General features: G+C 36.0%; 2 protein-coding genes and 1 long non-coding RNA gene across 7 annotated transcripts in view; all 3 read right to left on the bottom strand.

Annotated features, from left to right (window-relative positions):
* The window catches only part of b3galt1a (beta-1,3-galactosyltransferase 1a), a 30,258-nt gene extending 22,974 nt beyond the window's left edge, over positions 1–7,284 (bottom strand). For both annotated transcript variants that reach the window (XM_087256788.1, XM_087256787.1), the window contains exon 1: positions 7,188–7,284. The gene's annotated coding sequence lies outside the window, so the exon portion shown is untranslated. The remainder of the gene's footprint in view (positions 1–7,187) is intronic.
* The window catches only part of LOC147843375 (uncharacterized), a 704,457-nt gene that overhangs the window by 348,171 nt on the left and 342,683 nt on the right, over positions 1–13,603 (bottom strand). The gene's annotated exons all lie outside the window — the stretch shown is intronic.
* Positions 9,713–13,603, bottom strand: part of xirp2a (xin actin binding repeat containing 2a) — a 62,488-nt gene continuing 58,597 nt past the window's right edge. For all 4 annotated transcript variants that reach the window (XM_087256602.1, XM_087256601.1, XM_087256604.1 and 1 more), the window contains 2 exons: positions 12,051–12,184; positions 9,713–11,720 (listed from right to left, as the gene is read on the bottom strand). In XM_087256602.1, coding sequence (XP_087112728.1) covers positions 12,090–12,184 — 95 coding nt within the window. In that variant the 3' untranslated portion in view covers positions 9,713–11,720; positions 12,051–12,089. The remainder of the gene's footprint in view (positions 11,721–12,050; positions 12,185–13,603) is intronic.

Below are 13,603 nucleotides of genomic sequence, written 5' to 3' on the forward strand. Positions count from 1 at the left end.
CTATATGCACACAGCACACTTTTCTCTAATGTTTGCTATTGAAAACATTATCGGTTCACATGGTGATCTGTAAGACAAGCCCTGCCTTCTCATTGACCTGTACAAGAAGGACGTTTATCTGAAACATACAACCCAGTAATAAATTTCGGATTTGCAAAAAATGTAGACAGCGCCCTCTAGTGGATTTGTCATCTGAAACGTGCAACTAAAACATTCATTACAGGAGCATTGTATTTTTATATTTATATAATTCACAAATATGTAGGCACATATTTAAATTGAGTCTGGCATGGGGCAAAGGGCAAACTGGCTCAGTGGTTAGCTCTGTCGCCTCAGAAAAAAGGTCGCTGGTTAGAGTTCTTGCTGGCTCAGTTGGCATTTTTGTGTGGAGTTTGCATTTTCTCTCTGTGTTCACGTGGGTTTCCTCCAGGTGCTTCTGTTTCCCCATGATGTATAGTGAGACAACTCTTGAATGGGAGTGAAGCGACACAACTGACGCAAGTAGGTCATGTGATGGCGGAAGTAGTATGTCCGAGTTCAATTCATACTAGTCACATTCTTACTTTATAGGACGTACTTTTTTTAATGGTCGAGTAGTACATTCAAATGCAGTACCTACTAAGTAGTAGGTAATTTTGGACGCAGCCTATGGCAAATCAGCGGTGGTTAAGAAAGCACTCAACATCGCTTAAATGTTAGCAAGAAATTACCGATTGGTACTAGGGTTGGATCGATAGATGATTCCATCGCCGATAGCCATCACGATGCTGAGCCTGTCGCAGCAGCAACCTGTTCGCGAAAAATACACACTCAGGCCCTGTTTACACGAATATGTCTTTGAAATGACATTTTTAAATCAAAAACGATCCAAATCCGCGCTGGGGTTTTATCTAGCATTTAGCCTTTCTGACAAGCCCTCCTTCAGTGCACATCACGTGACCACAAACACTCATGGGATGCAGCGTCTGAGCTCCAGCAGTCACCCTAGAGAGCAGTGTACGTCGGACAGTTTATCAAGGATGTACCGCTGGATCGTGTCTCACTACAGTTGTTAAACGTAATATTTAATTAATCTTGTCTCTATCGAACAACTCTTTGGTCTTTTAAATCTTTCAGGTAACGTGTCACAGCGTTAGCACACTGCTTCAATCTTTCGCATTCACGCTTGTACTTGGCAACTTTAACGAAAATCTCAGATACTGTTGGTTGTGCACCTTATAAACCAACCAAATTTGTCGATGCCATTATATAACAGATCACTATTTATGCCAGAGTCCCGCGAAAAAAAGTGATCGACAGGTGGTCATTTGTGTATAAAGGGCCCTGCACACGCTTTTTGCTCGTGCTTTCCATCGACGTTTAAGGCCTTATGACTAAATAAAGGGCGCCAATGCAATCGTGCACACGAATCAGAAGCTTAAAGTTGTGTGGCGCCACCTAACATCAAAGAGTGATTTTGCATACTCTTCTGCTTGACACCAGTGAAAATCGTTTGGGTTTGAATCCGAAAAAACGTCTCGTAAAATGCTGGTGATAAAAGCAAATGAAAAGCGTCCCGGTGTGAACAAGCCTTAACTTTATTTAGTTATGATTTAGTTATGGGTAAAACAAAGACCATGCAGGTCAGGTAGTTGAAACGGTAGGCTACAAATAAATAATTTTTTATGAAATAATTAATTATTCATAAATGATTAATTCACCGCCACCTACAACGATGATGCCATCGGCCATCACAATGTTTCACATTAGACATCGTACGATGGCAAATTGGTCGACATCCCCCAACCCTAATCGCATTGTATATTGCAGAAAAACAAAATATTGCATTGTAAGATTTTATCAATATCGTACTGCCCTAGTTATCATGCTTAGTGTGAACGGGTCTTTATACTTCAATCAATCCGTATTGCTAACATTGTGTAAGAAGTGGACCTCAGAGAATTTAATTTACTTTAACATGTTCAATATAGAATGCATAACCTCATTGTTTTATAAATGTGCAATCAAACTAAGGAGCTCAAACAGCCAGATGTGGTCTATCAGGGCCTTAGGGTGAAGGTTGTGTGCTATTAGACGTTATAAATATTAAACGAAAAAGTCAAGTTTAGGACATACAGTTGACGTCAGAATTACTAGCCCCCCTGTATTATTAGCGCCTCTGTTTATTTTTTTCCCCAATTTCTGTTTAATGGAGGGAAGATTGTTTCAGCACATTTCTAAGCATAATAGTTTTAAAAACTTATTTCTAATAACAGATTTATTTTGTCTTTGTCATGACGACAGTAAATAATATTTTACTTGATATTTTTCAAGACGCTTCTATACAGCTGAAAGTGACATTTAAAGGCTTAACTAGGTTAATTTGGTTAACTAGGCAGGTTAGGGTAATTAGGCAAGTTATTGTATGATGATGGTTTGTTCTGTAGACTATCGAAAAAAATTAGCTTAAAGGGGCTAAAAATTTTGTTTCAAAAATGTTTTTCAAAAAATTAATACCTACTTTTATTCTAGCCGAAATAAAACAAAAAAGACTTTCTCCAGAAGAAAAAATATTATCAGACATACTGTAAAAATGTCATTGCTCTGTTAAACATCATTTGGGAAATATTTAAAAAAAAGAAAATCAAAATCAAAAGGGGGCTAATATAACTGACTTCAACTGTACCTTCAGATACGTTATGAGATATGATGCCTTGCACTGGATCACAAAATGCTTAACATCGCTACAGAACAACTTTTGAAGTGACCTAAATTGTTTCCCGATTATGCAAGAGGGTGTAATTGCTATCTCAACAGAATTAATCCCCAAAAGCCTATAATCAAAAGCATGTCAACCATCCGAATCATGGCAAATATATAGCTGACTGTATTAGGAATATGCCAACATTCTCATGAATAAATAATCGCTCTCCACTGAATAAAAAATATCAGACTGAGAGAGGTCAGAGCTGTAGGACGGATTCCAACATGATGTATAGCAGTACTTCATATTCAGCTCCATGTACATCAAGTATGTAGCGTTTTCACACAAAAACTGTAACTGCATTTCCTTCACAGTCTGAAAACATGGCCTCGAGGCAGGGGTGTAAATCTCTTCTGAACACAAAACTGTCTTTACAGTATTGATTATATTATTGACAATTTGGCACTTTCCCACACTAGGAAGGATGATGGTGCTGTCCTCAACATAGGATAGACAATGCTTAAAGGGACAGATCACCCAAAAGTTTTTAATACATTTTTTGGGGGGATGAGGGTGAAATACATTTTTTTAAAATGTCAATAAATATCAAGAAAAAAATGTCATGCAGTTAAATGTTATGCTCAAGTTGAGGGGATATGCGTTTATAACAACATTCATTCATTCATTTTCTTGTCGGCTTAGTCCCTTTATTAATCCTGGGTCACCACAGCGGAATGAACCGCCAACTTATCCAGCAAGTTTTTACGCAGCGGATGCCCTTCCAGCCACAACCCATCTCTGGGAATTTATAACAACATATAATAAGAAAACGTATAAAATATAAAAAATCTATTACTATAACAAAACATTCCCTCTTCCCACATTTTAGGGGAAATATTTTCAGAAAAAGTGCCTTATGGTAGTCATGAAGACTTCATTGCATATGCGCAGGAAGATTCTCAAAATGTTCAAAGTTGTAGAATGAGTATTTTGACCTAATTACTGTAGATAGTCACTATAAATAACTGTAAAAGAGCAAATAGGGGAACTATTAGGACTTTTGGCCTTTATTCAAGACCAGTCTATTACACTATTTTTTTTATTACTCCTTTTTAATTACTCCAATGCAAGCTTGATGTCAGAGAATCAATGATGTTAGTTGTCATGCATCAAGCACACACAGTTTTTATCTATAATTTTCACTATGGGAATTTTATCATTAGATCCCAGAAATACTGAAGCTTAGTGGGGCAGCTAAATTGCTTCTTCACCCCTAGGGTGTTCATAATTTTAGTCTGTTTTGATGTTAGCTTTCTATCTACAACAAATATGTACAGTGCAATCGGAAAGTTTTCAAAGCGCTTCACTGTGATTTTTCAGGGTTTTTAATAAATTTGCAACAATTTCAAAAATTCTTCTTTCACAATGTCGTTATCTGCTTGTTAAGTGTGACGTCATGCGAAGCGGCTTCCGGGTCCAAGCGCCCTATTCAACATTATGCGGAGACTCATGAAATGATAATTATAAATGTTTACAAAGCGATTCAATACTTCAGAAAATCACGATCGCAATATATATGTCCATGCCTAATATCTGATGGTCAGAAAGTGATTTATTTATTTTTTTTAATGAATTATTAAAATTTGGGTATTTGTGATGCAGCAAGCCCAGAGATTGTTGTGTACACCATGACTTTAAATAAAATTAACTTTAATGTGTGATTTGAATTAAAAGTGATCATAAACAAAAAATTCTAACTCAAATGAGTGGCAGCTTGGACCCAGAAACAGTATTACATACGTCACCAACACGTCACCACTTAACAAGCGGATAGATTGTTGCGTGTAGAATGTTGAGGAAATAAATGAATTGAATCTATTTTGGAATAAGACTCGAACATAAAAAATGTGGAAAAAGTGAAGCGCTATGAATACTTTCCGGATGCACTGTAGTACACTGGCTACAGATTAAGCTTAGAGATGAGAATTTACATACAATTAATATATTGAAAAAACATATTCCAAGATAATTCCTTAGATTTCCTCAATATTTTAAGGTAGGTGGTTGTAAATAATTTATTTGGGCTGAATTTAAATAAAAAAAATTAAGTTGAACATTACTAAATGTAATTTATTTAAATTCAACCCATATTAATTGTTTGCATCAATTTTGCAGAAGTGCTTTTTTTCAGTGTTGACGACCATGATTGTTTTGATTTATTTAATGTTACAAATTACAAAGTTACTCAAAGAAGTGGAGGGGATAGGTACACTCTAGAAATAATACAGTCACTGAATCTCACAAAAATAAATATAAAAAAATGTTTTAAATAAGCTCTGTATTATTTGTAATTATTTGAGTTGGCCTTCCCAAAAATATTGAGTAACAACCCCACAACTTAATTTAACGAAGGTTTACTGTGATACTTGAGCATATTTTATTTTTTTAAAAATTAGGATTTAACTAACAAGTTATATTTTTTTTTGTTGTTTGTTTTCCGATGTTTTTTGTAAAATAAATATAATCAAATAATATAATTATATAATTAAAATACTTATTCAATTTTATTTTTACAGTGTAGTATTATAATTAATAATTGTGGTAGGCAATTAATTATTTTCTACTCTAAATAATAACAGAAATTTATTTTCTTCATGAATTAATCTCAACTCTTTACATATAGTTGCATATGTATTTGACTTACATTTTGATCTTTAAAGCAATACTTTACTTAAATATCAAATTTCCTTTATCAAGTTCTCATCTCTGTTGCAAATTATTATTACTTTTAATTATTGCATTTTTTTGTCAGATGAACTAAAAGATGACAAGATAAAAAAAAAACACTCTCACAGGTAAACTATGTGGTAAACGTTAAGACATTGGTATTGGTGCATTTAAAAATTTTAAAGGGAATCAATCAATTAATTTAAAGATTTTAATTTGATTTCGATTTTATTGTGTTTGGCTGTTTTCAAGGTAATGAATGCATGTAATATAAGCAAATGGATTTTAATATAGACCTAATTAGGGCTGCACAATATATTGTTTGAGCATTGATATTGTAAAGAGTGTATTTGCAATACATTTGATTGTAAAATGTACAGTTTATTCTGATTTATTATTATTTTTATTGTTATAAATAAATATTATGACATGAATGATCTGATATATTGAATAATAATGCGATTTATTGAATATAATGTGATATATTGAATAATAATATGATATATTAAATAATAGTATGATATATTATTTATATTTTTAATTCATTATTATATGTATATACTTTTTTTTACAACTACTACTACTGTTTACTGTGTTTTTATTAAATATCTAAGTTCTTTTAATTTTATGTAAACTTTGTAACTGCTTCGCAATACAATTGTAACATTTGTCATGCCAATATAGCAATTATTGAATTGAATTGTATTTGCAACTCACATTGCACGATTAGAATTATTTATTAAAGATTAAAAAATAAAGCTATTATTATTTAAAAATAATTTATACAGATACAAACGTACATTTCCGTTTGATTGTTCAATTTCTATACCTGAATACTGTTAGTCTCTCCAGAAAACCATAAAGTGCCGTTTATTTCTGTTCTCTTTGCTCTCTTGTATTTATATATGTTTGTAATGTATTATAATTTATACAGATGCACTGCATTGAAAAAGACTTGTTCAACCCAATCTATCTACATGAATAAAATAGTTTCAAATATGAAATTATAATTACATCACAATATATATCTCAGAAAAAACTAAATATTGTGATGTCAGATTTTTCGTGCATCCCTAGGCCTAATGGATTTTTTTAGATGCCAATGTCATTGTTACCTCTTATTTGTGACAAACTTTGGCCATTACTTATAAAAAATATTTAACAAGTCAAAATTTAATCCATTCTAGCTAAAGATTAAGTAGGCTATAACTAGCTGATCGAGAATACCTTGTAAAACTGAAAAAGGCACTACAAATTACTCAAATTATGGTTAGCTACTGGTTAGAAGGTGACAGTTTAAAATCAAAGGTGACTTTGGCAGACATCTGAACAGTCACTTGTCATTAGTAGGATGTATTGACTAGCAGAAAGGTTTAAGTAAGCTAGTATTTAATCAATATTGGAAGGACTCGCTAGCTACTAGCAGGAAACAACCACGCTTATATTCCAATTAAAAACAAATACTACATAAATCACAACAATACAGACCAGCTTTTTTTAGGTAAATGCGAAAACTGGCATTACTGAACTTTTAACATGCATGTATTATATTATTTCTAATCTATTTTAATACTAACGGATGCATACGTGGTGCTATATCTCACAATATACCCAGTGAAAGTCGTATGTATACATCTTTTCCTCACAAACCCCGAAAATAACGTCACATGACTCTTTGTAGCTGTTCTCCTCTCACCTTAAAGAATAGGACGCTCTATACATGCGGATGCTCGACGTGCTCGGTGAAATAAAACCAGGCAGTACATTGCGAACATACCTTTTCGGTGATATTGCGTGCTTTAGTGAAATCCGGGGAGTTTTCTGCAGAGCACAGGGCGCGCGGTCGGTGTAACGCGAACGAGCTGTGGAAGGGTTGCGAGGTGGTGCGGCGCAGCGGGTTATGGAGCTCCGTCCAATCAGCAGCCGCAGGAGGAGAATCAGTGCCAGGCTGCCCCCACTGCTCATCTGAACAACCTACACTCTCTCAGATTCATACTGCAACCTCTGCAACAAACCAGTGTTGCTTTTGATCAGGTAAATACTTTCATTTTATTGAAGTATTAAAGGCACCATAAATTCTGTCCATCATTTAGGCTACCTACTTCACTTGTTCCATTTGGCTTTCTTTCTTTGGTTTACCACAGGAAGATATTTTGAAGTTGGAAACCAGTAACAATTTGAATATTAAAAATATTTTTTTTGTTTTCTACTATATGGATGTCAATGGGTTATTGCTTCCTTCAAAATAGCAGTATGTCTGTCTCTCTGTGTGTGTGCGTTAAACAGAAGAAAGACACTTCAAAAGGTTTAGAACCACTTAAGAGCATTAAGGTAAAGTTGGTTTTATATTTCACATATTCGTTCACAACTTAATTGACATGGTCCCTATATTGTTTACCATGTTACTTTGAATATTCGGTCAGAAATAGCATGCATGACTTCAAAACAACATTAGCACTATTCAATTGACTGTGAAAACTGTTGTACTTTAATAGTCTGTGGCTGCTAAAATGACTTTGCTATATAGAATTTGCAAAGAATACTCTTCTGAAAATATTATATTATGGAGAAAGTCTGAATGTGCGAAAATAAAACCAACTTTAAACCAATCTTGAGGGAGCTAAAGTTTCATAATGCTTAAGATATTAGTTATTGTATATAATGTTTTTATAATAAGTGTTGTAACAATTGCAAGTATTGGACTGTAGCCCTGTCCTCATCTTTAAAACCTTACTTTTTTCTGTGAATGTGTGAGATGTCTGCTCTATAGAGAAATAACATGAAAAATATGAAGAACAACTAGTTTCCAGTTGCACTGATGTTCTTACTTCTCTCAAGTTTCGATGGTACCATTTATTCATTCATTCCTTTTCTTTTCAACTTAATCTCTATATTAATCTGGGGTTGCCACAGCGGAATGAACCGCCAACTTATCCAGCACATGTTTTACGCAGCGGATGCCCTTCCAGCTGCAACCCATCACTGGAAAACAACCATACACACTCATTCACACACACATGTACACTACGGACAATTTAGCCTACCCAATTCACCTGTACCGCATGTTTTTGGACTTGTGGGGGAAATTGAAGCACTCGGAGGAAACCCACGCGAACGAGGGAAGAACATGCAAACTCCACATTGAAATGCCAACTGAACTCAAACCAGCGACCTTCTTGCTGTGAGGCGACAGCACTACCTACTGTGCCACCACGTCGCCTTAATGGTACCATTTCCACATTTTTAAAACATTACTGCCTAATGTTACACATCTGAAATAGACTAAAGCGTTTGTACTTACTGACAAAAGTCTTGTCACCTATCCAAGTTGTAAGAGCAACAAATAATAACTTGACTTCTAGTTGGTCATTTGGTATCAGAAGTGGCTTGAAATGAAATGAAATATGAAAGGCAAAGACCTCTAGATTACACTTATTTTACCAAAATAAAATATGATCATGCCTTGATTTGTAATTATTTAATCAGGAGAGTAAGGTCTGACTTTGCTTAGACAAAAGTCTTGTCACTTAACAGAAATAATGTAAAGTATAGAATATAGAGTCATGGTGCAGTGGAAAAAGAATTAATATTGTGATTGACACCCCTTAAGCTTGAACAGATTTCATCAAGATTCTTTGGATTCATATTCAATGCCTCTTCCTTCTTACCCCAGACATGCTCAATAATGTTCATGTCTGGTGACTGGGCTGGCCAATCCTGAAGCACCTTGACCTTCTTTGGCTGAAGTATGAGAATAAGCACTATCCTGCTGAAGATTTTGCCCTCTCCTGTGGTTTGTAATGTAATGGGCAGCACAAATGTCTTGATATCTTTGGCTGTTGATGTTGCCATCCACTCTGCAGATCTCTCGCATGCCCCCATACTGAATGCAACCCTAAATCATGATTTTTTCTTCACCAAACTTGCGAGAATCGTGGGTCCATGCGGGTTACAAAAGGACTGCTGAACATACACAGAGGATTTTTTACAGAACAATATTGGCATCCATATTATTAAAAACAAATAGTATTGGTGTTATTGGCTACCAGTTTCCAACATTTTTCAAAAAATCTTATTTTGTGTTTATCAAAAGAATAAAACAAACAACAACAAACTATTTTGAAACAAGTGGGAGTGAGTAAATGATGACAGAATATTCCATTTTGGTCGAACTATCCTTTTAAGTACAAACTGTTGAACTATTTTTATAAATTAACTTGAACTCATCTTTGATAACACATGAATCATAATTCATATGAGAAATACAGAACATGATGAATCACATTAGACAACACTGATATCTCCAATAAACATGTTTTTATTATTCTTTGTCAATGCATTAGCGGTATAACAGAAATAATTCATTCTAACCATCTTATGACAGAAAGTCTGTCAAGAATTCCATTAAACAAAAGCAGAAACCATAACCCCCTATGGATGCTCTAAAAAGATAAAAGAATATCTGCAAAACTTGCAGGCATGGGAAACAGGCACAGGCAAAGATACATGAATTTTGAATAAAATGTTTACAGCAAAAAAACAAAGAAGTATCACTATTATCATATTTCCCCAAATTTTCTTGCACACCAGGTGCTTTAAATAAAGATTCAGAATGTAGTTACATGTGCTGTCTGCTGCGAGCGGAGTATAAAATACAATAAAAGCATGCTGACATTCATCTCTCCATGAACAGAGCTGTGAAACTGCTCTAAAGGATGCTAACAGAAGTGTATAAATGAGGGTATGGCAGATTTAACAGAGTGTTAATTTGAGTTTTTTTTTATTTCATCAGTCATCATCATAATATCGGTTCTGTTTAATTTGTTCCTCTACGGACAAGAAGTCATTTTCATCCTGCCAGAGGCTGCCGGCTTCACTCAGCAGTCCAGCATCTTTGGTGTCATTTTTATCGAGCGGATTCTTCCTCGTTTCCGCCTCAGTGTGTTGGCCCGTCTCCCCTTTTGATTCTATTCCAAAACCCAGAAGGTCATCCAGCTGAGACGAAGCCGATTCCTTGCTATAAATGTCATCCTTAAATCCAGGAAGCAAACTGGAGCTGTCATCAAAACCGGCAAATATGTCATCTAGAAAACGTGAGGCACTAAACTTTGGGTTGTCATCTGTCTCCTTGCAAGCCAATGTTTTGGCAGCGGGTTGCTCTTGCTCTGCCTCTTTCATGTCTTGTGAGTATTTGGCACATGCTGAGGCAGAGCTGCCCTCTTGAAGTCTAGAAGCCATCACATCATTGCTGGTCTCTTCTTTAAAGGATGTTTGAGAAGGAAGTGGCTCTGAGGAGGACAAATCCAGCAGCTCTGCTTCTTCTTTTGTGTCATGAATTACTGCCAAACTGCCCTTATTATCCAATAATCGGTTACTGTTATTATTATTGTTGTTGTTTGCATTGCCGTTGGCTGTTTGGCCATTTGGTATTTCACCATCAATCACTGTCACTTTCACATCTTCTCCCTCATTTACTTCACCCTGTACTTTCTTTTCACTTTCCTTAACACCGTTTTCATCAGTGGTTTTCGCACTCTCGGTCTCCTCATTTGTACTCACATTCTTAGTTATTTCTGCATCTCCATTCTCCAACTTATTCTCCTTTTGACCATTTATCTCCTTTTCTTCTTTTGCCTCCGTTGCCTGAGTTGTCTCATCTTTCTGCTCTACAGTCTGCTGGCTTTCTGTGGACGGCTCAGTGGCATTGCTTGTTTCGCTGGCATCCTTTGCCCCCTCAGTTTCAAGTTTTGGTGTTGGCTCTTCCATCACTTGAGTTATTTTAGCATCTGTAGATGACTTTTCTGGCTTATTTATAGGTGACACAGGACCACTATTTTCCTTGGGTCCATTTTCTGTACTTGCGATAGTAGTTTGCCTCTTAACTTCCGGTTCGTTATTCTCTTTACCTGAGAGTTCTGATTCGACTTGAGGAGGCCAGACTGGTTTCACTATCTTTATTTCATCCTCTACAGCAAATGACTTCTTTGGGGAATCAGTAAGGGGTGGCCACACGACTGCAATTTTATTTGCTGCCTTTTTAACATCATCATCAATGTTTATCTTTTCTTCCGTAATATTCTGTGTTGCATTGGTGTCATTTTCTTGTGGGCTGTGAGTTACTTTTAAACTGACACGAGGATTGCTTTTCGTGTTGGGTGTTTCTGATATGTTGTTTTGATCCTTTGTACTCCAATGTTCTTTGTGGGGCCTTTCTCCAAACCCTTCATCATAGTTGCCTTTAGACTTGAAAAGTTGTTTATAATGTGGCTTACAGTACATTCGTCCATGGAGAGAAGCATAGGTTCCAAGACTATAGCAAAGAGATACACAAACACAATTTGAGCTTTATAAGAGTTACTGTACTGTATATGGCTGCTTTTTGTGTTCTGACAACAAGAACAACTCGCATATCATACCTGCTCACAACAGGAATTAAACATTCTTGTTCAAATTGTATGATGCAGAGACACAAACTTCTACACTTCAAGTTAAATTAGCTTAGATTAAAATGAATTAAATCTTAAACCGGACCTTTTCATATTTCACTGTGATTTTGAATGTAATCATGTTGCATTTGACCAATCATTTTAATTTTCTTCTATTATTGTACACATGACTTATGTGAAAAAAAAGTGTTTACCTGAGCTGGCTGTTGCAGTGGGCACATCTAAAACAGGTTTTATGGAAGTTTTGCTTGTCTGCTATGAGAGACTCCATGGGATACACCCTCTTCCGACATACCTGACACAGTTCGGACTCTGGCACCCGTACTTTCTGTTAGTGAAAGAGAGAGACTGGCATTAGAAAATGGCTCCTTTCAGTTCATTTAGTACACAAATACACAAGTTCACAAGAAAAAACAGTTCTATCATGACAACTCTATGAGAGATTTAGTATGGTAATGAATATGGCAATGTTAGTGTGTTTGGTCTTGGCGACATAGATCTGTCACGCTACTGCTGCTTTGATTATTGGTGCTGAGGAAGTACTTGCTACAAACCACAAACATGCTCCCTGAGAATATAACATGTGGCTGCTGTAAACATTACATACATATAACGCCCACAGCAGATCTATCACATCAAGAATTTGTGTGTTTAATAGACATCTGATAGATGCCTAAACATAGATGTCTTGCCTAAAACAAGGCTAAATTTGAGCAGACAGTGAACATCAAATAGACATCTAAGAAAAGCCCAAAACTAATCATCAAACACACAGATTAGACAGACTTCATATGCATAGTCATTCTAGAGTTATTGACGACTAGTCTTGTTTTGGGCTATTCTTAGACATCCCAGCAGACACAAAATGTCATAAGACAATATTTTAGGTTAGATATAGGTTGTGATGTCGGGTAATGAAAAATCAATGTTGTGTTAAAAAGTGACCAAAATCCAATGTTGGGCAAACGTCTTAAACCAACGTCATATTGACGTCAAATACTGACATTTATTTCAAGAGTTCACACTTAGCTGATGATTGATAATAAAGCTTGTTTGGCATGCTGTCCCGGGAGAGAGCCCTGAGCTTATAAGATCCTCGAGCCCTGGGGTCCCTCTCGTTGCAAGGTGAGAGGGGAGATTGAGCTTGGTAGATCTAGATGACTCCCCCTCCTGCTTATTGTAGCTAAGTGTCAGATATGGATGCTGAGAAGGTGTACTCAGAGTTGGGCTAAAATATTTTGGATTAATTGTTTAGAGTGCTTGTTTTTGAACTGTGGGAGGAAACCGGAGGACCCAGGGAAAACCCACGCGATCACGGTGAGAACGAGCAAAACTCTGCACAGAATTGTCGCCTGGTTTGGAAGGGAATTAAACTAGGGGCATTCTTGCTGTGAGGCAACAGCGCTAATCGCTGGCCACCGTGTTGCCCGTTGGAAAGGAGGGAAAGTAGGGTTGGGTGGGGGGTTTCTTCAAGACGAAGATATTGAGATGAGAAAAGTCTGGTTATTTATAGTGAGTTAAGGATCGTTTGATAGGATAATTAGTCATTAGCTAAAGTTGGAACAGCTGTGAACAATCATAAGCACGTGATCCTCTTGAAATTAGTTTATAATTAAGCTTCACTTAACCAAAATCCAATGTCTGATAGACATTATAGTGGTAACGTCCACACAACGTCAAGCTGTAACATCATTAGATGTTGATATTTGGTTATTTATAGGTTGTGTTGGAAAGTGACCAAAATCCA

The sequence above is a fragment of the Danio rerio genome, chromosome 6 (assembly GCF_052040795.2).
Source record: "Danio rerio strain M-AB ecotype USA chromosome 6, GRCz13ab, whole genome shotgun sequence".
Lineage (NCBI taxonomy): Eukaryota > Metazoa > Chordata > Actinopteri > Cypriniformes > Danionidae > Danio > Danio rerio.